Source organism: Sander lucioperca, chromosome 6 (genome assembly GCF_008315115.2).
Source record: "Sander lucioperca isolate FBNREF2018 chromosome 6, SLUC_FBN_1.2, whole genome shotgun sequence".
Lineage (NCBI taxonomy): Eukaryota > Metazoa > Chordata > Actinopteri > Perciformes > Percidae > Sander > Sander lucioperca.
In genome coordinates, this window is record NC_050178.1 from 29,178,605 (window position 1) to 29,205,180 (window position 26,576).

At 44.0% G+C, this 26,576-nt stretch overlaps 1 protein-coding gene across 2 annotated transcripts in view; it reads right to left on the reverse strand.

The window, feature by feature from the left end:
- LOC116063564 (metabotropic glutamate receptor 7-like) overlaps positions 1-26,576 on the reverse strand; it is a 480,756-nt gene that overhangs the window by 76,105 nt on the left and 378,075 nt on the right. The window contains exons 3-7 of one of the 2 annotated variants that reach the window (XM_036002392.1): positions 22,282-22,417; positions 21,878-22,032; positions 7,343-7,420; positions 2,661-2,798; positions 1-3 (exon numbers count right to left, since the gene is read on the reverse strand). The exon at positions 1-3 is cut by the window's left edge and continues 198 nt beyond it. In XM_036002392.1, the coding sequence (XP_035858285.1) occupies positions 1-3; positions 2,661-2,798; positions 7,343-7,420; positions 21,878-22,032; positions 22,282-22,417 (510 nt within the window). The remainder of the gene's footprint in view (positions 4-2,660; positions 2,799-7,342; positions 7,421-21,877; positions 22,033-22,281; positions 22,418-26,576) is intronic. The other variant, XM_036002393.1, reaches the window with a different exon arrangement.

The following is a 26,576-nucleotide window of genomic DNA, read 5'->3' on the forward strand; positions in this document are numbered from 1 at the left end:
GACCTGAGAGACACACACGGAGACACGACACACACTCAATACTGACAGATGATATCCACACTGAAACTTTTAACAACAGTCTATGGATGGCAGTAGGGCTGCACAATTAATCGCAATTTTATCGAAATTCCAGTATAGACTAGTGCAGTGGTTTAGCAACTTTAGGCAGATTTGCTCCGTAATATTTTTATATGTAATCTTCTGCATGTGTGTGTGCTGCTGTGCGTCCCTGTGTGTGTAACAAGCATAGTATGTGTGCAATGTGCACAAGTCTAGGATCATTTTACTAATGCTCTGTTAAAATAACAATGAAATGCTGCGTTATTGACTTTAGACCAGGTTTTTGTTGGTCAATGGCGTGATCACTTCCCGCTGCCTCAAGATAGTAATACTCCCAGAATGCACCTGAACACACCTCCCTGTAAGACCAGCATGCCCAGAATGCACCTGAACACACCTCCCTGTAAGACCAGCACGCCCAGAATGCACCTGAACACACCTCCCTGTAAGACCAGCACGCCCATGGGCCACAGATGGACGCAGGTGCATTTGTTATTTAAACGATGCGGGCGCTGGACGGGAAACTGACAACTGCATCTTAAACTACCAAACCGCTTGCGTCGGGCTTTACGCTGTGCTGGGTGCGAGATAGGAGCCCCAGTTCTCCTAAAACACATTCAAACTCAAGGCCCGCAGGCCAAATCCAGCCCCTCGCAGATTTTTGATCCAGCTCGCATATCAAGTTAGGTTCACAACACATTTTGGCCAACCTGGTTTTTGTATCTTTTTCCGACGTCACATTTTCCAAAGTTTTTGTCACTTTTTCTGACGTGGGAACACCAAAGTCACACACTAACCCTAACTAACTAACCAAGGCTTAACTCTGGGTTTTAAAGACACAATAACTCAGATGTATGTAGCACGAATATCTGGCTGTGTGGAAGAGCAGAAGCAGATGTTGTGAACATCTGGCTACGTATGCTCTGAGCAATAAGTGTTCTCCTTAATAACAGCTTCAACATCTGTTTAAAGAAACAGAAGAGAAACACTCCCTCTGACCTGGGAGCGCCGTGAGCCGCGACCTTGTTGGAAACTAAGACAGTCCTCTTTAGTTGGGGCATGAATAAGAAAAAACAGGGAGTAAAAAAGCAATAAAACCGTTGGAACAAGCGACAAAATCCAGGAAAAAAGCAACAAAAAAATCTGCCCAGTTGTTATTGTTATTACTGTTGTCATAACCTGGCTCAAGGGCCATGACAAAAGAGGGAGCGAGGCATCGTAAATTATCAAAAGTGATTTATTTAACAAAAGAATAAACTAAACATATCTTTTGTAATGTGCAAAGTGTGTCTCTGTAACTGAAATAAACCCAAAACAAGATGTGGCAGGCAGGGTGATCAGGCCATGGTTGATGTCTGGATCGCAGTGAAGAGAGAGAGTGTAGTCTGACCAGGTGGAGCTTTATCAGCTCACAGCTCCCAGGTGCACAAGATCTGCAATCAACTCAAACAAAGATGGGTAAGACCAGTGCTTAATTTGTAAAGTGGGAGGTCCCGGAGCGCAGAGGGGGGTGGATCCGGCGACTCAAAACGGGGGTTGGAGGTAACGGAACCAAAACAAAAATTACACCTGCCTACGTATGCTTCTCTGACTCTGACTAAAAAAGCCTAAACAACGCTGTGTGTACATCAGGGCAATGTTTATTTTTATTTCAGAACGTGCACTGCATCGGTGCGAAATGTAAAAAAACAATGCAACGATCGTTTTCAAAAGCAGCAACTATCCATCGGACAATTAAAACATAAAACCCACCGTGGTCTCCACATTCTTGATCGGCAGAAACGATTTTTGCTTGTTTGGGATCCGACTGGCCAGCGTATTTGAAAAAGTTATTAAAAAGTTATACTTTGTTGTCTTTTTGACATTTTTATCCTCAACCAGCACAAGCGCTTGTGTCACTTGGAGTGCAGCGCCGCGCTGTTGAAGTGCCGATCCCCTCCCTCCCTCCCTCTCCCCCCTCTGTCTCCCCTCCCTCCATCCCTCTCCCCCCTCTGTCTTACCCTGAATATTCACCTCAAAACGCATTGAAAATGCAAACACAAGACTTTTGTGGAACTCCAATGGGGAATCAAGACTAACAAGACAGATAACAACATTGAACACTACACAAACAGTAGTTTATTTTTTTCATTTAGGCGACTAATTTGTCATAGTGACACAGGAGGTGCCGGATCCAATAAAAAAGGTTCCGGATCCAACGTCGGAGGTGCCGGAACATGTTCCGGCGTGTTCCGGCTCAAATTAAGCCCTGGGTAAGACCAGAGAGGTATCACTCCTACAGAGAGGCCCCACCAAATCACACAGGGGCCGTCACACTGTACAAATATTTTGTCAATTTTTTCGCCGTTTTTTGTTGCTTTTATTGAAGTTTTTGTCCCTTATTTTTGGACACTCGACCCCTCAAACTCTCGGTCTCGACCCCTTAAAGACTCGGTCTCGACCCCTCAAAGACTCGGTCTCGACCCCTCAAAGTCTCGGTCTCAACCCCTCAAAGTCTCAGTCTCGACCCCTCAAACTCTCGGTGGGGGGGTTCAGACATTTTCGGAATTTCTGTCCCTTTCCGACACACACACACACACACACACACACACAGCTATTACCTGTACACTTCCTGCTGCTCTCGTCTTTCTTGGAGGAGCTCATCAGTTTGCAGTTGAAGTTCTCCTCCCAGTACTCGGCGAACCAAACGTTCCTCCGGTTGTTCTCCAGCGTCCGCGACGTGAAGTACGTGTCGAACCCTAAAGACAAACAAACAAACAGCTCAACCAATCAATGAGCTTCCAGCCTTTCCCACTAATTAACTAGTCCATTGCGCACCAACGTAGTCTTATTTGTTCCGCCACAGTTGCGTAACAAAGCAATTATTTTTTATTTCAAATAACATAAAAGATCTCTCATTTATTGCCGTTGCTTCAGCAAAGATATCTCTTACTTCAGTCAGAAATGCACCCTGAATAAACACTGAAGAAGCCCCCACACTGTATGACAGACACACACACACACACACACACACACACACACACACACACACACACACACACACACACACACACACACAAACACAGTATTAAACAATAACCAAGCTGTAATGTAACCCTACAGGACTAATGTTCAGCAGCAGTTAGAGTCACTAAAAGTTCTGTTGTTGCTGCTGACAGACTCAGATTATTATTGTAAGTGTCTGACAACATTATGGGATGGATCCCTACAGAGATAGACCTTTTAGTTAAAGAGTAAGATTCGTTTTTTGACTTTCTCCCAGGAAACAGGTGTTCATGTCCTGAGGAAGTTAAGGAGAAAACACAAGACTGTATATTCCCTCTGTTAGTAGAGCTCTGATACAAGAGAGCGTCAGCGTGGAGCAGAAAGTAGGGCAGCCATGATGTCTATCTCTCCAGATACTTTGACTGACATGGTTTTCAGTCTCTGAGGGCTGGAGAAGGACAGCTGTTCCGCTAACATCTATTTAAAGATCTTTATTTTAGACACCATGAATAATAAATGAAATCAGAACAACTCAACTGTTATTTCAAGCACAGATATATTTTAAAACACGCCATGAAGGCGTATGCTTCGAATAACAAGACTCTCTAAACGATATCACTTTAACAACTGGTATCCCTCCTGTTGTCCTCGGGTCATATCCGACCCAATTTCAAAAAGTTTCTATATCAGAAATTTGGATTTCGTTCAACAAAATTGTCAAAGAAAATAACCGGGATGGTTCACTACAACGTTCTTCACAAGTAAAATACATAATCAGTTCTCTACTTTCATTGAATTTGGGTGTTTTATTCAATTTTATTGCATTTCAGAAACGTCGAAAAAGACCCAGAAAAAACAAAAAGTTGCACGGTCGACAGGAAGACAACACAAGGGTTGGAGTAGTTTAAATGCATTTACACAGAAACACACACACACACACACAGAAACACAGAAACAGAAACACACACACAGACACACACACACACACACACACACACACACACACACACACACACACACAACTATGTAACTTTAACTTCTGTTAAAGTAGCTTAAATGCATTTACTCTCCATGAGCTCATGAGCCAGCTTCTTCTCCCCTCGCAGCTCCACAGAACAAATGAATTGATGTTAAATTGTCCGACTGAAGAGCAGATTATTCCCGCAGCCACTCCTCGCAGCATGAAAAGAAAACTAAATTGAAAATGTCCTTGTAATTACTGGTTGGGAAGGAGCATTAGTGCAAACCGTACGCGCAGCATCCATTTGAAAAAATCGTGGAGATTCAACAATAATTGCATCTGGATGTAAACTCAAGGGCGAACACGGTGTTTGATCTTAATTTATATGAATCCCCGATTGGGACTCAGCCTACTTTATGGAGCATATAATGCTAGATCTGAGAACAGAATAGAATAACAACCACCCGACTATAGTCTGATAAACACTCCCAGCTGTTTTATTAAACATGCTGCTCAGTGAATCAGGTTCTTCTGCTCTTCGCCGGTATCAGAAAGGCTTCATATCTGTATTTGTGTGTTTGCAAGATGTAAGCGAATACTATGCTTCTCTTCATAGTAACTGATTCATCCACCAACCCTTATAGAACTGGCTCAGGTTTGCCTTGGACCAGTTCTTAGTTATGCTGTTATAGTTTTAGACTGCCGGGGGACTTCCTTCCTTTGACACACTGAGCTCCTCTCTCCTCTCTTTCCATCTGTGTGCATCCATGTCCCAGAAATGCTTGTTACTAACTTATCTCCGGACAGCTTATTCCCCGGAGTCCTCATGTTTTCTCGCCTCGCACTTTTCCTTGGATTGGGGTGGCACCTTAATCATGGTTGCAGTTGCCACCAAGGTCTTGCTTGATGCCATGCTACGCCCCGCAACGCTCGCTACGCCCACAACGCTTGCTACGCATTGCAACCAGTCCTTCCAGAAAAACATGATTATGCGATTGCATAATTCAGTGCATAATCAGCCAATGTCCGCATATTTATGCGGGGGGCGCATTTTTTCAAATACGCCGCACTTTCGCCGCATAAATAGCAGATTTCCGCCCAAAATATGCGGGGCTTGCATGATTTCATAATCCCCGCATTTTCGTTGCAAAAAAGTCACACATATATCTTAGCAGAAAGTTGAAAAATGTTTACTTCACATAAGAGCAACCATTTTCCCCTGTTGCCAGGGGAACGTTATGAAGTGACGTAATTATGCAATGGGAACATCATCGAAAAGCTGCAAACCGCGATGAAGCCACGATGAAACTGCAATTTTTGCAAGTTCTCGCAATTTCATCGCATAAAATTGCATAAATATCCCGCATATTTTTGCCCGCAACAATCACAAAAAAACTCCAAATTTTTCTGGAAGGACGCTACGCCCCGCTACGCCGGAGACACAAAAACTTGAAAAAAGTGGGATAAGACTGGGAAAAAAAAACACAAAATCCTGGAAAAAGGCATCAACAACGTTGAAGAAAGCGTCACAAAACCTCAAAAAGAAAACGCAAAGCGGCCCGGGCGGAGTAAGCTACAGTGCACAGAACGGCCACAGAAATGTGTGCAACCGCCGGCAAAAAAACGTGCCAAAGTGACTAGCACTTGAGTCTCTGCAAGGTGCACAACTCGTATTAGGGTTCAAACCCTGAAGTGGTAGAACCCTGTTGTTTTTGCTGCGTGTTATTATTATTATTATTTGACGTCTTCCACCGCGGCTCAGATCGCCACGAGCTGGAACGAGCTAGAAACACAAAACTTGGCCCAATGACTGGAAAGGATGTGCATTAGGTTCCCAGGTAATATGAGCCCACTCGGCCACATGGTGGCGATATAATCAAGGCTTAAAAACGTGATTTTTGAAAGGCAACGCCCCTCATACCGTAAGTTCCATGGACTTGAAATTTCTCACACAGATGGTAGCAGAGCCGGTGAACCACAAATCAATGAGCCCCCGTCTAGGGATGTAGCAACTCCCCACCGCCAAAGCTGCTCTCTAACTAAAGAGAGCACATTTCACGCTGCGCCAATGGTATGAAACGGTCCACACTTTCTATCTCCTAAATGGGCATGGCCTCGTTTAACCCTCCTTCGGGTCAAATTTAACCCATTTTCAAAAAGTTTCTATATCACAATTTTGGGTTTCTTTCAACCAAATTGTCAATAACGTGGATGGTTCCATACAACGCTCTTCACAAGTAAAATACATAATCAGTTCACTACTTTCATTGAATTTGGTCTCAAATTCTCAATTTGAATTGAGTTTTGTTTAATTTTATAGCATTTGAAGAAAAAATGATGAAAGAACGTTGAAAAATGTGACACAAATTTGGGAAATAGCTTTTAAAACATGGGCAAAAAACAACAAAAAAGCCCCAAAAAAAGTGCAGAAAATAGACAAAAACAATGGAAAAAGTGACAAAGAAAAACTTGGAAGAAAGTGACAAAAAGGTCAGGAAAAGCGACAAAAACGTCAAAAAAAGTGACAAAAACATTGGGGAAAGCTTTAAAAACATCGGGAAGGACGCCAAAACGTTGAAAAGAAGTTTAAATTTGAAATTCTGACTGGGAAAATCAAAAAGTTGAATAGTGGGCGGGAAGACAACACGAGGGTTAAAAGTGTGGTGAACAGTCGTGTGGATGGATGAAAAGTTACATATTGTATATATTGTTAAACGCAGCTGACGTTGGCTTCTTTGTGTTGCCAGATCTGGAGAGAGTTGCCCATGCAGGAGACACACACAAAGGTTCCTTGATTAATTGTTAGATTACTGTGGCCGTCCTCAACATCATGCCAACCATAACTATAACTAACAACAATGTTAGCATTGTAGAAATATTTCTATAATCTAGATATGTTATTCTCAGTATTAAAGTTGTATCCCCTGTATAATGTATAAGACTCGGGACACACAGTCAGATAGTTGCTCAAGCTTTGAGTACCTTACAAGTCCGGGGAATGTGAATGTATGTATTGCTGTACTATACGGTGAAGTGCAACGGGAGGGGTTGGATCTCGTGTCCGATCAAAGAAGGCGCAGGAATTCATAAATCGGAGTCAGATTTGACAGGCATTAGGGCCTTATTTTAGACATAATTCCCTACAGCGTCCACAGCGCCGAGCGATAACGCCAAGCACGCACTGCACGCTCCAGCTCATAATGAAACATATATATGCATACTCTGATACAGCAGACATTGCAACATAACATTACAGGAATGTCTGTAGGAATATCCTATATGGCTGTACATACAGGTACATTTAATGAACCAAGGTAATAGAAGGTTATTGTTTACCGGCGGTCCCTGGGGACGCCGACACCGCCGCCGTTTCCAGGGAACAGCGGGATGAGAGCAGGCCGGCCGGTGTCACATCTGTGCAGGGACACATCACCGACAGTTTGACAATAACATCGGAAACACAAGACCCAGTCTCGCTGCTTTCTGTGACATGAGAAATACGTTGAAAGTACTAATGTCGGATCCGACATTTTCAATGTCGATGTAGCTTGACTCCATGGCAACATGATACTTCCTGTTTACTTCCCCATAAAGCTTCTTGTTGAATGTTCTCGTTAGAAAGGCGGAAGTCCCCACGCTGTATCACACGCACACGCAGACACAGACACAGACACAGACACGCATACACAGACGCAGACGCAGACGCACACACAGACGCAGACGCACACACACACAGACACAAAGACACACACACACACACACACACACACACACACTCACACACACACAGTTGTGTGTTGTCTGCTCTGAGAGAAAATGTTGACAGGAATAAAGAGTAAAGTCAGAACTAGAGGTGAGTGACTTCACCTCTAGTTCTGACTTGTTGTTTACTGAGAAATGTCGGATGTTTTCTGGGTCAGAGATTTCAGTGGCAGCGTGACGGAGAGTCAGACCGTGACATGTTAGAAACACAGAGACATGTCAGGGTCAGATACCGAGGCTGCTGTGGTTAGTGAAGCACAGCCTGACAACGACGTCCTGCTCCTTTGCTTTTCTTCTTTTTTACCCCGAAAGAAATGTCATGTTTTGAGCAAATTGTGTTTTGAATTGTGTTCATTTTCCAGCTGGCAGCCACGGACGGCGCTGTGGAAAACAAAACTAGACAAGGCCTTGATTTAAACAGACTGATAAAGTGTTGAAAAACATATGAAACAAAAGTGAAAAAACTACATTTTCTAACAATTAACAGCTTCTGAGAATGAAATGTGAAATGTGAAATGTGCGGTCTTCTTGTAACCTTCCTTTTATCAGATGTACCTGCATAGTTTAATAAATGCACTTCATCATCCCCCAATTCTCTGAAGAATAAAAATCATTTCTCTGCGACTGCGTGCGGCTGTTAGCGCTGATCTTTGTGAGTCTAATTGCTGCTTGAACAAACAACCAATAGGAGCGTGTTTCGGGGGAGGACAGTCTCCCTTTCCTGCACAAACTCTGAGACTTACAGCGACACATTTTCTGTCCGAGCTGACGGCAGAGCTGTCACTTTGATTACAGGTTTGATACATTTACAGATGACACCGTGTTATTAAAAGTAGTACATGTACGGGTATACAATCAGAAGACAATAACACTTGTAATTAAAAAGCTCTTGTGATGATGTGATGTGTTGATCTTGTGAACTTGCTGAACCTGAAGCTCTCGTATTACAGCTGGCTTCACAAACGCAACACTTCAGACATATTATGTTTGAGTATGTGGTGTTTGTTCTGAGAGAGAGAAAGACAGGAAACAAACCAGTGAGAGTTTGTTTACGTCCCTCGCTGTCAGTTATCAAGTGCTAAGTGCTCCTCTGATGGAGCGCTGACACCACTGGGATGCTGCTAATAAAGCTGCAGGGTTTCAACCCTTTCTACCATACATTTTAATCTAAGGCTTCACTTCAAACTTTAATTTCAAATGTTTCGTATCAGATAGAATCCAGATGGGATACAAGTAGGGATGCACCGAATCCAGACTTTTGGGGTTCGAATACCGAATCCACTGGTTAAGATTCTGCCGAAACCGAATACCGAATCCTACTCCCATCCTCAGTCCATGAACACAGTAAACAACGTCCACAGCAATGTATTTTTCATTTTATTTAGCTGAAGTCGCTGCATTTTGGCTGCTGTCTGTAGATTCCTTCATCACAACTCGTATTCTTTCGGATGTTTCATAAGAGATGTTGTAACAGCGGTGATGTTGTGTATTGTTTAGGGTCCTCGCCACCACCAGACTAATCAGCATTGTAAATTGAACATGTAGCTGGACTTGAATGGCCTTCTTTTGACTGAAAGTACTGCCAAACTACACTTTTTCTGCTCACCAGTTCCATTTTCACTTTCTCACAGCCTACTGCATTGAACACTCCACCTACGTAAACACCTTCCTGTAATCAACGGCGCTGTAATCAACGGCGCTGTAATCAACGGCGCTGTAATCAACGGCGCCGTTGATTACGGGAAGGTGTCATTACGTCGACCAGCGTAGGGCGCGTAGTTCAAGCGTAGAGTTCGGTTCGGTGGAAAAAAATTCTAAGGTTCGACAGAAACCCAACCCCGTCAAAAATCCCTTGGTCCCTTAAAATCTTGGTCTAAACCCCTCAAAGTCTCAGTCTCAACCCCTCAAAGTCTCGGTCTCAACTGCTCAAAGTCTCGGTCTCGACCCCTCAACATCTGGGTCTCAACCCCTCAAAGTCTTGGTCTCAAACCCTCAAAGTTTCAGTCTTGTCTCGGTCTCAATCCCTCAAAGTCTCGGTGTCAACCCCTCAAACTCTCGGTCTCGACCCCTCAAAATCTTGGTGTCAACCCCTCAAAGTCTCAGTCTCAACCCCTCAAAGTCTCGGTCCCTTAAAATCTTGGTCTAAACCCCTCATAGTCTCAGTCTCAACCCCTCAAAGTCTCGGTCTCAACCCCTCAAAGTCTCGGTCTCAACTCCTCAAAGTCTCGGTCCCTTAAAATCTTGGTCCAAACCCCTCAAAGTCTCAGTCTCAACCCCTCAAAGTCTCGGTCCCTTAGAATCTTGGTCTAAACCCCTCAAAGTCTCAGTCTCAACCCCTCAAAGTCTCGGTCTCAACCCCTCAAAGTCTCGGTCTCAACTCCTCAAAGTCTCGGTCCCTTAAAATCTTGGTCTAAACCCCTCAAAGTCTCAGTCTCAACCCCTCAAAGTCTCGGTCTCAACTCCTCAAAGTCTTGGTCCCTTAAAATCTTGGTCTAAACCCCTCAAAGTCTCAGTCTCAACCCCTCAAAGTCTCGGTCTCAACTGCTCAAAGTCTCGGTCTCGACCCCTCAACATCTGGGTCTCAACCCCTCAAAGTCTTGGTCTCAAACCCTCAAAGTTTCAGTCTTGTCTCGGTCTCAATCCCTCAAAGTCTCGGTGTCAACCCCTCAAACTCTCGGTCTCGACCCCTCAAAATCTTGGTGTCAACCCCTCAAAGTCTCAGTCTCAACCCCTCAAAGTCTCGGTCCCTTAAAATCTTGGTCTAAACCCCTCATAGTCTCAGTCTCAACCCCTCAAAGTCTCGGTCTCAACCCCTCAAAGTCTCGGTCTCAACTCCTCAAAGTCTCGGTCCCTTAAAATCTTGGTCCAAACCCCTCAAAGTCTCAGTCTCAACCCCTCAAAGTCTCGGTCCCTTAGAATCTTGGTCTAAACCCCTCAAAGTCTCAGTCTCAACCCCTCAAAGTCTCGGTCTCAACCCCTCAAAGTCTCGGTCTCAACTCCTCAAAGTCTCGGTCCCTTAAAATCTTGGTCTAAACCCCTCAAAGTCTCAGTCTCAACCCCTCAAAGTCTCGGTCTCAACTCCTCAAAGTCTTGGTCCCTTAAAATCTTGGTCTAAACCCCTCAAAGTCTCAGTCTCAACCCCTCAAAGTCTCGGTCTCAACTGCTCAAAGTCTCGGTCTCGACCCCTCAACATCTGGGTCTCAACCCCTCAAAGTCTTGGTCTCAAACCCTCAAAGTTTCAGTCTTGTCTCGGTCTCAATCCCTCAAAGTCTCGGTGTCAACCCCTCAAACTCTCGGTCTCGACCCCTCAAAATCTTGGTGTCAACCCCTCAAAGACTCGGTCTTGTCTCGGTCTCAACCCCCCAAATATACACGCTGGTCTCGGTTTAGGTGGTCTTGACTACGACACTGGTAAATGGAGTCTAAAAGTTAGATCTTAATGTAAATTTCTTCCTTTCTTATAAAGATCAACATTGATTGGTTTATTGTAGTGCAACAGACAGCAACACGGTATCAGACTAGACGAGCAGAAAGAGGAGAGGAATAAACCCAACAACCCTGAAAGTTAATTTCCGTCTGCAAGAGAACAGGATAAAGTATGAGGAGAAGAAAGAAGAAGTATGCCCATCCTGCTACCGAGAGTCCTGACGTCAGCTGTGTGTCTCCACACCGACTCCATGATTGCAACAACTAATCAGAGAGTAATTTGGCTAGGTGCATTTCCTCGCAGTCGACAGATAATTGCAGCACATGCATAATGAAGTAGTTTCTGAAGAGAACCAGGAGTCTCCTCTGAACTCTTTCTCTCACTCACACAAACAGTAAAACTCCTTTTAAATGACGCCATTAATCGGCTCCTATCGTCTCTCTAAGTGCCACCTTCCCGTCTCTTTTCTGTCAAGAGAGATTCATGCTCCTAACTGTGACATAAACAGTAACAAATAAACACTTTAAAAATCTGAAACTCTGAAATTAAGCTCCGTTGACAACATATTTGAGAGAAATGTGGATTCCAGCCAAGGGAAACTGAACAAAATCAATAATTTAAACCCAGTTTTGTGTGGTTAACGGTGGTGACACATCCCAACATTCAATTCATAAATAATAAGGCAGAAAAAAATCATACAGCAAGCAAATGGGTATGATTTTATTTATTTATTTTTTTTATTTAGATTTTTACCTATAACCGATAAATTACTAAAAGTGCGATACTTTGCTTCTATTTCGTACTAACTTTTTGGGAAGGCGGTTAAATGACGACAATGTTAGGCTACATTTTGGCATGGCTGTTTTAAAAACGGGTCGCTCTGTCACCTCCAGATATCTGACTGAACTGTCTAAAAACTCTCCGGGCCCTATCTTGCACCCAGCGCAGCGCGGCACAAAACCTAACGCAAGTGTCTTTGCTAGTTTAAAGGTGCTCTAAGCGATGTTGGGTGACGTCATTTCTTGTTGACGTTCGAAGTATTGTTAAACAAAATGGAGGCTAGCTCGCCCCTCCCTCCACGTCATCCCATCCCCTCCCCCTCCCTTCCGCGCACTAAACCCTCAACCCCCACTCCCAAATCCTTCTTGTCGGTTATTGGCTGGAACACTGTTTGTTATGTTTGGTGGTGCAGGTTGGCGCAGTTTGTTTGGGCTGTCTACATAGTCTGCGTTTTTTTTACAGTGTGTTCAGGGGACAGGCAGCTAGCAGATAGTGAGGAGATTTTTTTTACAGTGTGTTCAGGGGACAGGCAGCTAACAGATAGTGAGGAGATGTTTGCTTTATGTGACTAAAAATGTTGTAGCCTAAAAAACGTGTGACATCACTTAGAGCACCTTTAAGACCGACGCAGTTGTCAATTTCCCGTCCAGCGCCCATGTGGTTTAAATAACAAATGCACCTGCGCCCATCTGTGGCCCATGGGTGTGCTGGTCTTACAGGGAGGTGTGTTCAGGTGCATTCTGGGTGTGCTGGTCTTACAGGGAGGTGTTCAGGTGCATTCTGGGCGTGCTGGTCTTACAGGGAGGTGTTCAGGTGCATTCTGGGCGTGCTGGTCTTACAGGGAGGTGTGTTCAGGTGCATTCTGGGAGTATTGCTATCTTGAGGCAGCGGGAAGTGATCGTGCCATTGACCAGCAAAAACCTGGTCTAAAGTCAGTAACGCAGCATTTCATTGTTATTTTAACAGAGCATCAGTAAAATGCTCCTAGGCTCGTGCACAGCGCGTGCACACTATGCTTGTTACACACACAGGGACGCACAGCAGCACACACACATGCAGAAGATTACAAATAAAAATATTACGGTGCAAATCCTCCATCATAATAGCTATGCTCCGAGGTCCAAACGCGCCTGGCTTTTAAAGGGAATGGGAGATGATCTCTGATTGGTTTATTGCATGTTACGCCCAAAACACACCTCTGATTAATGAAGACACTAAGTACAACCCTTTTGAACCATGCGCCCAGTGCATGGACCCTTTTTTCTGCCGTCAAACTAGCAAAAGAGGATTAGGACACGCCCTAAACACACCTAAAATAGGGCCCCATGACTGTAACTGCTTTGGGGTAAACTCTTAATGCAAACATTTAACTTTTAATAAAGCAGCAGGTTAGAAGGAACTTTGTACAACTGTGGAATCTCTTTCATATCTTCATAACTGAAATATCTTAAATCCACACTGAATGGGAATCAATTTGATTCAGGAAATCAGTGGCGATACCCTGGAGAAACATGAGAGTGACTCGCCATCTACACCTTCAGGTGACTTTGAGTATTTGCGATGACTCACTCGTTGCCGAGGTCTGACTCTGACTATCTGGTGACCTTCTTTCTTTCTGTTTTCCTGCAGCAACGACTCGCTCAAAGCTTCAGATCTGGGAGGCAGAGTGCAGTTTCACACAGACGAGAGACCTTGTGAGGCGAGGTCACTCCTGGGCGGCGGCGATATTCGCCGAGCGTGACGCCGCCATCCCATAATAGGCTGTGACGTGTGTGCAGTTATCACGGCTCTGCAGCGACCTGCTCTCTCACCTGCAGGGCACAGGGAGGGAGGTGTGTGTGCGTGTGTGTGTGTGTCTGCGTGTGTGTGTGTGTGTGTGTGTGTGTGTGTGTGTGTGTCTCTGCGTGTGTGTGTGTGTGTGTGTGTGTGTGTGTGTGTGTGTGTGTGTGTCATTAAATCCCTGCTACAACATGATGGCTCCTCACTGCATGTGGCTATAGCTTTCACTCTGTTGTAAAAGTATGTAAGTATCATCAGGAGAATGTAGTTAAAGTATTAAAACCTTGTAGAAAGTGTAAAGGATCCAACCAGTTGTGTGTGTAATGGTCTGATCAGCTGGACTTGTTATATTGTTGGCTAGTTTACTTTAGAATCAAACATCAGATTTATAAACTACATGTGTTTTATGTGCAGAAATCTTAATGTGTAAAGTAACTAGTAATGAAAGCTGTAACAGATGAATGTAGTGGAGTAACTAAAGTAACTAGTAACTAAAGCTGTAACAGATGAATGTAGTGGAGTAACTAAAGTAACTAGTAACTAAAGCTGTAACAGATGAATGTAGTGGAGTAAAAGGTACAATATTTCTCTCTGAAATGTCAAGGTTGAAAGGAGTTCAGAAGTGTGTAAGTTTGCCGTCTGTGTTGTTGTATTATGATCCTCATAATAAGTAAATGAACACCACGTGAGTGGTTGATGTCTTTTAGCGAGAGCTCAGAAAAACCTAATTACGTCGCTTTATCACAACGTAATATTTTCGTTTTTTTGTGGAAGTACAAAAGACAAAAACAACGTTTTGAAATAATATATTGAAGTGCAAATTAATCGCACCAAAAACGTCTGTGTGACCTTAGGAGTGAACTGAGAAACCATCAGCGTATACTAAATGTGTTCCTTAGATATATTTAGGGGTTGAAATCTAACATCTCCCGTATCTTTCTTTTACTGTGACTTTCTTATTTGAACTTTTCCCACACACACACACACACACACACACACACACACACACACACGTGAGGGGAGACGAGGGTTGTGCAAAGATCCAAATGTTCCCCAGAGGTTTTGTGAAGCGTTTGGGGTGCATAGTTATTTTTGTTTTCAGAGTATTTGTGGCTGCAGGGTGTGTGATTTATCTGTCAGGGTGTGTGTGTGTTACACGGTACACTGAAAAAAAAAAAAACTTGGATCAACTTAAAAAAATTGAAGTAATCAATCACACGAAATAGTTGACATTGATTCAAAGTAAATAATTTAATTTAGTTTAACCTGAAAAGTTTAACTCCAAGCAACCACTTTTTAAAGGTTGGGTCAAACTAATTATTTATACATCCGAGTAAATTAATTATTTTAGGTTGTCTCAAATAAAAAAACTAACAGTTGTCATTATTTCAAACGTATAGTAAATCAAATTTGAAAAAAACTGATTTTAATACATTTTGATCAATGACTAATCAGAACACTTTCCTTTAGAACACATTTATATTTATTGTTTAATAAATTGATAACACTGAACATCTGTTTCAAATGTTTGAAGAGAATCAGTCTGCTTCAGCTGAACACCCAAAACGAAACTATTGATGTCATCAGAAGACAAATCATGGAGCTGTGAATAGTCGCACAACTCCTAAGACATCATGCAGTACCCATGGTGAATTTACCAGGACATACATTTTATAACTCAGGTGTGAGCCTTACGGTAAACATCCATTTGTCCGACACGACTGAAGCGTGGTGTCGCGACGTCATACATCCATGGTTGAGGCGCCACGCCCCTGACCGGCAGCTGATTGGACGAACGCGTGTCGTGGGTTTGGCTTCTCGAGAATTTCAACAGATCTAATAAAAATGCTCTGATCAAATGAATAAATTCAGTTTAATGTCCCGCTGCCAATTTATATTGTATCCATATAAAGAAAATGGATTCAACCATAAACATAAACTAGAACGTTTACTTTAAATGAAAAAACTAATAATTTTCAGCTATTTCAACGAGAAAATACACATTAAACGAACAACAGCAATGTTAGACTTTTTTCAGTGTACAGAGGAAAACACAAGAAGGTGAACAAAGTGCAGGAATCCCAACCACGTCGCTGCTGAAGTCGCTCGCTTCACAAAGTAAGAGACAAATGTTTCAACGGGGTTGTAGTAGCGTCTTTAAAATGATACTCGGGGGCTTTTTCTTCTCATTTTATTTACTTATTAACATAAACACTGTCTCTGAAAGTGAGTGAACAGCAATCTGTAGCACCTCGGAGATTTCCTTTGCTAGCGGGGCGATGATGAAACATTTCCACCCACGGCCAATTGAATTAAGAGGCTGGAAGTGCTCCTTTATAATGCACCTGAGAGAAGACGCACACGCACAAAGACACACACACAGACACACAGACAGAGAGACAGACAGACACACACACACACACACACACACACACAGACAGACAGACACAGACACAGACACACAGACACACACAGACACGCACTCGCACACGCACACACACACACACACACACACACACACACACACACACAAAGACAGACAGACAGACACAGACACAGAGACACACACACACACACACACACACACACACACACACACACACACACACACACAGACAGACAGACAGACACAGAGACACACAGACACACACACACACACACACAGACAGACAGACAGACAGACGGACAGACACACACACACACACACACACACACACACACACACACACAGACAGGCTAACGGCAGCTGTGTGTGGATGGCAAACTTTAGGTCACGGTTCATGCTTCAACCGCGCTGAGAAAATATGTGCTTTGCAAACACGTGTCACGTTGCGTGTGTCTGCTGGTGAATGTGTGTTTGCTCGGGCAGTAAAAGGTTACAGGGTCTGTATGACTCTGCAGTCTGGGAGGGTTACAAGACTTTTTTTTGATGGAGATTTCAGGGCTGTTGTCAATGGGGAGGACCCAGACCCCTTGGTTATAATTAGTGCTGTCAAACGATTAAAAAATGTAATTGCGATTAATCGCATTAATGTCATAGTTAACTCGCAATTAATCGCACATTTTTATCTATTCTAAATGTCCCTAGATTTCTTTTTGTCCCATTATTTTTTTCTCATTTTAATGTTCTTATCAACATGGAAAAGTGGATCAGCTTGCTTTGTGCTTTTGCCGCCTGACTTTGACAAGGGGGCGGAGAATTCCCATCAGCTGTGTGCTTGGCCATCAGCCGTGTGCTTGGCCATCAGCTGTGTGCTTGGCCATCAGCTGTGTGCTTGGTCATCAGCTGTGTGCTTGGTCATCAGCTGTGTGCTTGGCCATCAGCTGTGTGCTTGGCCATCAGCTGTGTGCTTGGTCATCAGCTGTGTGCTTGGTCATCAGCTGTGTGCTTGGCCATCAGCTGTGTGCTTGACCATCAGCTGTGTGCTTGGCCATCAGCTGTGTGCTTGACCATCAGCTGTGTGCTTGGCCATCAGCTGTGCGCTTGACCATCAGCCATGTGCTTGGTCATCAGCTGTGTGCTTGGCCATCAAGTGGTATTTCAGACTGGACGTGCTGCGATGATAGCTCAGTTCACAACGACCAAACACACAGATCACTTTGGTCTTGTCAATGGAACCATTTGGCAACTTTTTAAAAGTAAACTTTCCATTCAGAATCTTACTGGCATCCATTTCGGCATCTCGCGCTCGCCATCCACTCAAAGCGTAACGTGAGCGAACGTTAGCCTACTATTCTTTGGCCGGCTCCAAGCCCAAACAAGTGTGTGCAGCGTGTCTGTTGTTTTGTTTCCGGTCTAGCTAGATCCGTTGTGGAGTTGTAGTTTTTCTAATGTTACTAGTTGTTGCAACAGCATGTGAAAAAAACTACAAAGTTTGCTAGGCCAAAAAGAACGTTAATCTCGCGATAAAAAAATTGACGCTGTTAAAATGGGTTTGCATTAATGCCGTTAATAATGCGTTTAACTGACAGCACTAGTTATAATGTGTTGAAACAAATCCTACGCCCTCGGTACCCTAGATAAAATGTCTCCTGTGGGTCACAGTTCTTCTCTGCTGGGCACAATAGTCCCAAAAAATAACAAGAAGCCAAACAAACAGAAGCCATGAGGGGTCACAGCGAAAGTGGGAGCCAAGCTCCGACTATCATGGCCAAAAATAAAACTAACAGCCAAAACTGCTGCGGGATTCAGAGCCAGTAAACCAGAGCAAAAAGCCAATTACTGGCCCTTATTTAGCTGTGCCTTGAGTGGGGAAAACTACTGGAGGAAATCGGTTAATGCCCTTATTTAAGATAAGACTAATCCTTAGTGTGAGAGGAAAACAGACGCGTGTGTGTGTGAGGTGACAGAAACAAACAAGTGATGAAATGTTTCTTAGGAGGCAGAAGATTTACTCACATGAACAGAACAATCAAAATGTGTGTCAACTTTATATTTTATACTATTTTACTCTCACTTCCTTCCCCCTTCTTTCCTTCCCTCTTCTTTCCTTCCCTCTTCCTTCCTTCCCTCTTCTTTCCTTCCCTCTTCCTTTCTCCCCTCTTCCTTCCTTCCCTCTTCCTTCCCCTCTTCCTTCCTTCCCTCTTCTTTCCTCCCTCTTCCTTCCTTCCCTCTTCTTTCCTTCCCTCTTCTTTCTTTCCCTCTTCCTTCCCTCTTCTTTCCTCCCCTCTTCTTTCCTCCCCTCTTCCTTCCTCCCCTCTTCCTTCCCGTCTCTTAGCATGATCAGTGTCTCCTCCTCCGTCTCTTAGCTGTTCAGTCTCACAACACGGCTGCAACAATCCACTGTGACAGGCTGCCAGAGAGCATTCCCACCGGATTAGAGACTTCCTCCAGGAAACAGACATCCAGACACGCTGCAACCGGGGCCAAACAGAGCAAGTTACAGGGCCAAACAGGGCCAGATACAGGGCCACATACAGGGCCACATACAGGGCCACACAGGGCCAGATAGAGGGCCACACAGGGACAGTTACAGGGCCACACAGGGCCAGATACAGGGCCACACAGGGACAGTTACAGGGCCACACAGGGCCAGATACAGGGCCACACAGGGACAGTTACAGGGCCACACAGGGCCAGATACAGGGCCACACAGGGACAGTTACAGGGCCACACAGGGACAGATACAGGGCCACGCAGGGCCAAACACACGGGGCCACAGAGGGCCAGATCCAGGGCCAGATCCAGGGCTAGACAGGGCCAGATACAGGGCCAAACAGGGCCAGATACAGGGCCACATAGGGCCAGATACAGGGACAGATATGGCCAAATACAGGGCCACACACACAGGGCCAGATACAGGGACAGATACAGGGCCACACACACAGGGCCAGATACAGGGCCAGATCCAGGGCCACACAGGGCTAGATACAGGGCCAGATACAAGGTCACACAGGGCCAGATACAGGGCCACATAGGGCCAAATACAGGGCCACACAGGGCCAGATACAGGGCCACACAGGGCCAGATACAGGGCCACACAGGGCCAAACACACGGGGCCACACAGGGCCAGATCCAGGGTCAAACAGGGCCAGATACAGGGCCAAACAGGGCCAGATACAGGGCCACACAGGGTCAGATACAGGGACAGATACAGGGCCACACAGGGCCACACAGGGCCAAACAGGGCCAGATCCAGGGCCAGGGCCAGTGCTAGATACAGAGCTGTATCTGCTGTTTAGTAATGAAATAGCATACGAACAATGTATAAAATTTCTGTGCAGTGTGTGTGACGTGGTGTGCATGGAGCGGAATGGAGGGGAGGGGCTGTGTGTGTGTGTGTGTGTGTGTGTGTGTGTGTGTGTGTGCATGCTTCAACCAACCAATCAGTGCACAGCTCATCTAAATATTCATGAGCATACCATATTTGGGAGAAAAGATCTTGTTTCATCCAGGCCATATTCACAGACTGCATTAGGGAGCATAGAATAGCAACCGGGCCATTTTCAGCCCAACCAATGTTACATACCCTATTAGGAGACCTTAAGGAACAGGGTGAGATACCCTATATAATCATTCTATCACCCCTTTAAAGGCCAGTTTGGCATGGTTTTATTTCAGTTCAGCCTGCCTCTATAGGAATTTAACATAGGGGTGTACTGACTTATGCCCCTGTATTTTAAGGAAGAACATTTATTTATTTATTCATGATACATTATTCATTCATAAAGAAAATTGGTGTCCGTAAAGGTTGGATTTTTCCTATTTGTTTTATTATGGCATTAAGATCAATTTCCAAAACATGATTTTTTTATTGCTCTTTTTAGTCAACTTTAGCATGGGTTCATAAACTTATGAGCGTCACTGTATATCACAGCTTCTCTAACTTACTGGCTGATGCAACATTATGCTCCAGAATCCACAGAGAAATAAAGGAGATGTTGACTGCAGAGCAGCGGTGCGTGATAAATCATCTCAAATAAAGCAGCATCACTTCTAATGTGCAGCCATGTCACACTCCGGAGATGGCCGTTTGCTTGAACAGATTCATTTAAAACTCTCTGTGTCAGATTGGAAAACATCAGTATCATATATCATGTCTCCGTGTTTCCCTAAAGTGCTTTGGCTCGTGTTGCATCTCCTCCTCCGGGGGATTGGTAGGAGATTGCTGTATATAAATGTGTGATTTGTCCTCTGCAGCTAAATATTGCTCTTTCCTGAACAGAGCAGAAATAAACTGTGTGCTATCGAAGCAAACAGACACCCTGAGTGACTGCAGTACATTTCCAATATCAAATCTTTAAACAGAGTTCGACCCTCGGTTCTCTTTTTCCTTCCGAGTCGACAGCCTTGGAAACGTGACTACCTTTCCTAAAAGGTAGTCTTATAAACATTTATTTTCATTAATCACATAATCTGCCCACACACACACACACACACACACACACACACTAAACTGTGTCAGAGAGTGGGAGGTTCGAGGCAGCAGGTTAATCATAAAGCCAAACTTCCTCTCCCTTTCACCTTTGTGTTTCACCCCCTCCCCCTGCTGCCCTCGTACCTGCGCTACCCAGAACGCCCGTCACACCTCGCTGTTCTCTACTACCGTCTTTATGCCCAGAAAACCTCCGTTTCCATAAATCATATGTCAGAAACGAGGGCACAAAAGGTTTGACGAAGCGAAGGGAACAGTGGTTATTAGTCCAAGGTTAGACTGCTCTCCTGGCAGGGCTCCTTCTTCTCAACGTGCACCGCACGTCTGAGAACTATGTTCAATATAAGGTGGAGAAACAGGAAGAAATTGATACACAACAAAACATTGGCGACACGATCAGCGAGGCTTTTTAACAGCTAAAACATTCATTGTTTTTGCAGCAGAAAGATAAGGCTTCTGCTTTTCACGTCATCATTACACACACTTTAAAGGAAGAGTTCAGCATTTTAGGAAACACACTTATTCACCTTGTTGAGTCCAGATTGATACTCTCAGGAACGACCAGTGTTAGGTGCAGCACCCAAGCCGAATGAATGTAAAATCAATGTGAGCATCAAAACTAAATAAATGACTCGGATCTGAAATGTGCTCTATAAATACTGTAAGTATACCAAACCAAATAAAGATATGTTTCAGTTCTGTGCAAGAACTGCTTCATGGAATAAAAAAGTTTAATGAAATCCCTGCAGGAGTGCTGCTGCTGCTGATGATGATGATATATAATCATTATCAAAAGAATCCTGTCTCACAGAAAACCCCGAAACGGGAGCGAATGTTCTCAGTGATGATTGAGTTTTTCAGCGTTGTGCTCAGTCAGCTCCAGAGATCACAGGAACACACACAGGACATGTGAACGCAAAGGAAAGGAACGAATGAGCCAGCACATTCTGACATATACACACACACACACACACACACACACACACACACACAGGTGAGCACAGAACACTGTTAATCCTTTGAGAGAAATGTTACTACAGCGCCTATATTCATATTTGCCCAATGCTTCATATCCCTACAATCAATCTGCTAACGTTAAAGAAAGGAAGAAAGTCTGTCCTTCAGTTCAATCATATTGAGTTAGGAGCCCGTTTTGGACCGGAGGTTACGTAGCGTGGCAGTGGGAGCTCCGTTCTCTGAGAGCTAAATACAGAAACACGAATCTGAAGCTTTGTGAGTGAACGTACCTCTGATGGTGGCTCTCTTGGGCAGGATGGTGACGGCGCCCATGGCGGCGTCCTCCAGCTGGATGATGGGACTGTTTTTGGCGCCCCAGCTGTCCGAGCCGATCCAGAGGAAGTGACCCACCTGGTCCGCTCGCTTACTGGCATTCAGGATACCCCTGGATCACCCAAACACACAAAATATCTTCAGTAAACTGACACTACATTATGACTTAAACCTGCGTGCATGTATGTCTGTGTGTGTGTGTGTGTGTGTGTGTGTGTGTGTGTGTGTGTGTGTGTGTGTGCATGCTTGTGTGCATGCATGTGTGTGTGTGTGCGTGCATGTGTGTGAACATTTCCATCATCTGTTATATAAACCTATATATATAAATCTATATAAGTCTAAAGGGTGTATTGTAGTTGACCTGATATCCTCGTCGGAGGCGAAGAGGATGACGGCCCGGGCGTGGTGCGTGTCCAGCAGCAGACGGATGATTTTATCGAAGTCGGATGCTTTGTGGTGGTGAGGGATCTTCAGAGACTGAGCAATACAGATTCCACCTGAGGACACACAACAAATACTGTAAACACCTGAGGACACACAACAAAATACTGTAAACACTTGAGGACACACAACAAATACTGTAAACACCTGAGGACACACAACAGAGACAGAAAGACAGTAAGAACAATCAGTCACGGACACATGTACTTCCTGTTGAAATAAGACAAGCGACAAAAACGCCAGACAAAGGTGAGAAATACGTTTGAAAAAGACGAAAAAAACTTTAGAGAAAAGGAGACAAACATAAAAAAAAAAGCCTGTTATGTACTTGCTGTTGAGATGGATGTGTGTGTGTGTGTGTGTGTGTCTGTGTGTCTATGTGTGTGTGTGTGTGTGTGTGTGTGTGGGTGTGTGTGTGTGTGTGTGTCTGTGTGTATGTGTGTGGGCTTGTTTAACTATATTTGTGAGGTCCAAAAACCGGGAGTCCAGTATACTTGTGGGGTCCCGACAGCTTTGTGGGCCCAAAATGCTGGACCCCACAAGGTTAAAGGTCTGTTTGAGGGTTAAGACTTGGTTTTAGGATTAGGGTTAGAATTAGGTTATGGTTAGGGTGAGGGTAAGGGTTAAGGTTAGGCATTTAGTGGTGATGGTTAAGGTTAGGGTAAGGGGCTAGGGAATGCATTATGTCAATGACAGGTCCCCACAAAGATAGTGCCACAAACCTGTGTGTGTGTGTGTGTGTGTGTGTGTGTGTGTGTGTGTGTGTGTGTGCGCCTTGCAAAACGTTGGAGAAAAGAAAAGAAAGTGTGTTATGTACGTCCTGTTGAGATAAGACTCTGGGCGGGACATGAATGAAAAGATGTGTTGACTTTGACGTTTAAGAAGAAAGATCCCTAAAAGGTTCTTCCAAGAGTTCGCCCCAAAGGTCAGAGTCAAAGTGTGATCGAAGGGAATTAAAAATGAAAATGCTGCGGACTGAAGAAGCTGTTTCTTCTCTCTCTTCGCTGCCTGACATTTCAAACTGCCCACAGCGAACATCTTAAAAGGTATAAAAAGGACATCACTATTTTCAGTAAATCACTCAAATGCACAAAACAGTCTGCAGCTTTTTTCTTTCTTCCTTTTCTTTGTTCAGCATGCTGCGTTTGCCAGTTCAAATCCATCCTTCTGATCAAAACGTCTAGATTTTCTGTTATAAATTATAAATTATGGATAGAAAATAAGATAAGATAAGCTTTTATAATGACGTTTCCGAGCGCACATTAATAAAGTCTATCTTAACTTATCATATCTTATGACACAAACTACGATCTCCAAAAGTTGAGTCTGTCTCGTGTGTGTGTGTGTGTGTGTGCCTTGCACGGCTGCCTTTAACCATGTTTCTCAAACCTTTCCAGGGCAACGACCACTTGTTGATTGATTGAAAGGGTTCATTTTGAATATGTGAAAGAACAGAAACAGTACACAACAAATAAAAACAACAAGGGACCAACTAACTGCCATAAATATCATCACTAACTCTCTGCAACGCCAACGCACTGCCATGACATTTGGCTCACGCCACATCTGATGAAGCGTGAGGACTTTTCACAGAGTTTGGCCTTTAGGAGTGAGATGAGAGCGAGTCAAACGGGTTCAATCCTCCCAGAATCACTGATCTCATCTCGTATTATGCCGCAAAAAAAGAGGGCACTTCAATGACAACTTCATCTGCTGCTGGACTACAGATGCTTTTTTAAACCCTTGTGTTGTTCTCCCATGTCAAAATTGAACATTAACACTTTTGAAGTTTTTGTCACATATTTACGTATTTGACGCTATTTTTGAGTTAAAGAAAAGCAGAAAGTGTGGCTGTTTAGAGAATATCTATATTGTCATTGTAACACGAAAGGAATTAAGTGCAGTCCTTGTCAAGTTCCAAACATCTATGAGGTAAAATATGCCTAAATAAATACATAAATAAAGAATGATACTACTGCATACATATTAATGCTAAAAACACATAGGAGACACACCCATACAGGCATCCACGTTTAAAAAAATTGCAAATAGCCCTATTGACATAGATCAGTGGTGGGAACTATACTTTAGCAGCAGGCTGTTGGATGAAAGTTATTTTGTGGTCTGTTTGTTGTCATTTTCCTGGACCTGTATCTCCTGCCTGACGGCAGTAGTTTGACCAGTGTGTGACCGGGGTGTGATGAGTCCTGTAGGATGGTTTTGGCCTTTTTGAGACAGTGGGAGCTGTGAAGTTTTTCAAGGGAGGGGAGAGGGCAGCCAATGATTTTCTGTGCTGCCTTATGACCCCCTGGAGCTTTTTCCTCTGTGCCACAGTGCAGCTTGAAAACCACACACAGAGACCGTATGACATGATGCTCTCAACTGAGCAGCGATAGAAGGACACCAGCAGTTTTTGGGGGATGTTGTTCCTCCTGAGAACTCTCAGGAAGTAGAGTCTCTGCTGGGCCTTCTTCACTAGCTCAGTGGTGTGGGCGCCCCAGGTCAGGTCCTCCATGATGTTGACTCCCAGGAAGCGGAAGTCAGAGACCCTCTCTACACAGGTCCCGCCTATGAGCTGTGGCTGGATGTCCGTTTTCTTCCTCCTGAAGTCCAAGATTAGCTCCTTGGTCTTTGATGTGTTGAGGAGCAAGTTGTTAACTCTGCACCACCCCGCCAATCGCTCCACCTCGTCTCTGTAGTTGGACTCATCCCCCCTCGTAATGATCCCCTCTACCTCAGGGGTGCAGTCGTGGGTGTAGAGGGTATAGAGCAGGGGACTCAGGACACAGCCCTGCGGGGAGCCAGTGCTGAGGCTGAGGGCCGTGGATGTGTGGGGGCCCACTCTTACCCTCTGAGTGCGGTCTGTCAGAAAGTCCTTAATCCAGAGGCAGGTGGAGTGTGGTATTCCAATGTCGGACAGTTTGGACACCAGGATAGTGTTAAAAGCAGAGCTGAAGTCTATGAAGAGCAGCCGGGCATAGCTCCCGTTCGGTTCGAATCCGACCTGTGACGGTTTTCCTGCATGTCTTCCCCCCTCTCTCTCCCCTTTCATATCTCAGCTTTCCTATCTAATAAAGGCAGAAATGCCCCAAAAAAAAGCAGCAGAAAATTAAAATTATTTTGACTAATAGTTAAGATCAGAGGTTGTTTATGGATAACCACAGACTGTCAACGTTTAGTCAGAATAATGCTATAAAATTGAATAAATTTGGTTTAAAGAAACCCAAAATGTTCTGATGTAGAAACTTTGAGAAGGACAACATGAGGGTTTAACATTTGTGGCTTCGAAAAAAGTTAGAAAAACATCAAAATCAAGCGAAAAAAAGACAAAAATGTTGAAGCATGCATTGGCACTTTTTAACACGTTTTTGTCACTTTTTTTAGCGTATGTCATTTATTTCGATGTTTGTCATTTTTTCGTCTTTCAGTCGCTTTACATAACCATATTGTTGCCTTTTTAAAACATTTTTGTCACTTTTTTTGCCTTTTGGTCTGCTTTTCCATCATTATTGTCTGTTTTTTCCCACTCATTTCTCAGTGATGATGCTGAAATGCCTCCCAATCATTCCTGAAGGCCGAGGACGGAGCAGATCACATATTTATTCCCTCTGTTATGAACTCAGAGTCTTTATATAATATCGCCGTGACTCCTCATCTCCAATTTAATCTAAAAACTGAAGCGTGGCGGATCAAATATACGATGTACGAGGGAAGGGTGTGGGCCGCACATTTGATTCCACCGCTGAATAAAACATGGGGCTGTGTGTGGTCTGAACTAATCCTTCCTGATCTCAGATTTATACCGAATCTCTCCGCCGCAACGCTGACTTACCACAGCGTTTGAAAAATCTAAGTGGCTCGACGCTTGTCAATTGTGTCTCTGTGTAATCAAATTAAAATGTTTGATGACGGTTTAAATCAACAGATTTTATCAGAAGATTCTCTTTTTTCTCACCTCGAACCACAGAGGCAGTAATAATAACAACAAATAGCCTTTTTTAGATTAAAATACTAAAGAATAAAAGGGTAGATTTAGTATTATGCTGCTGCCATACTGTCAGACTCATGATGGACGGTTTAAAACAAAGGATCAAAATCATGCAGCAGAATCAGAAATATCAGCTTATATAGAGACACACACACACACACACACACAGACACACACAGAGCACCGCACTCCCAGAACTCAGAGCTACTTGTGGTTCCTAGAGTCTC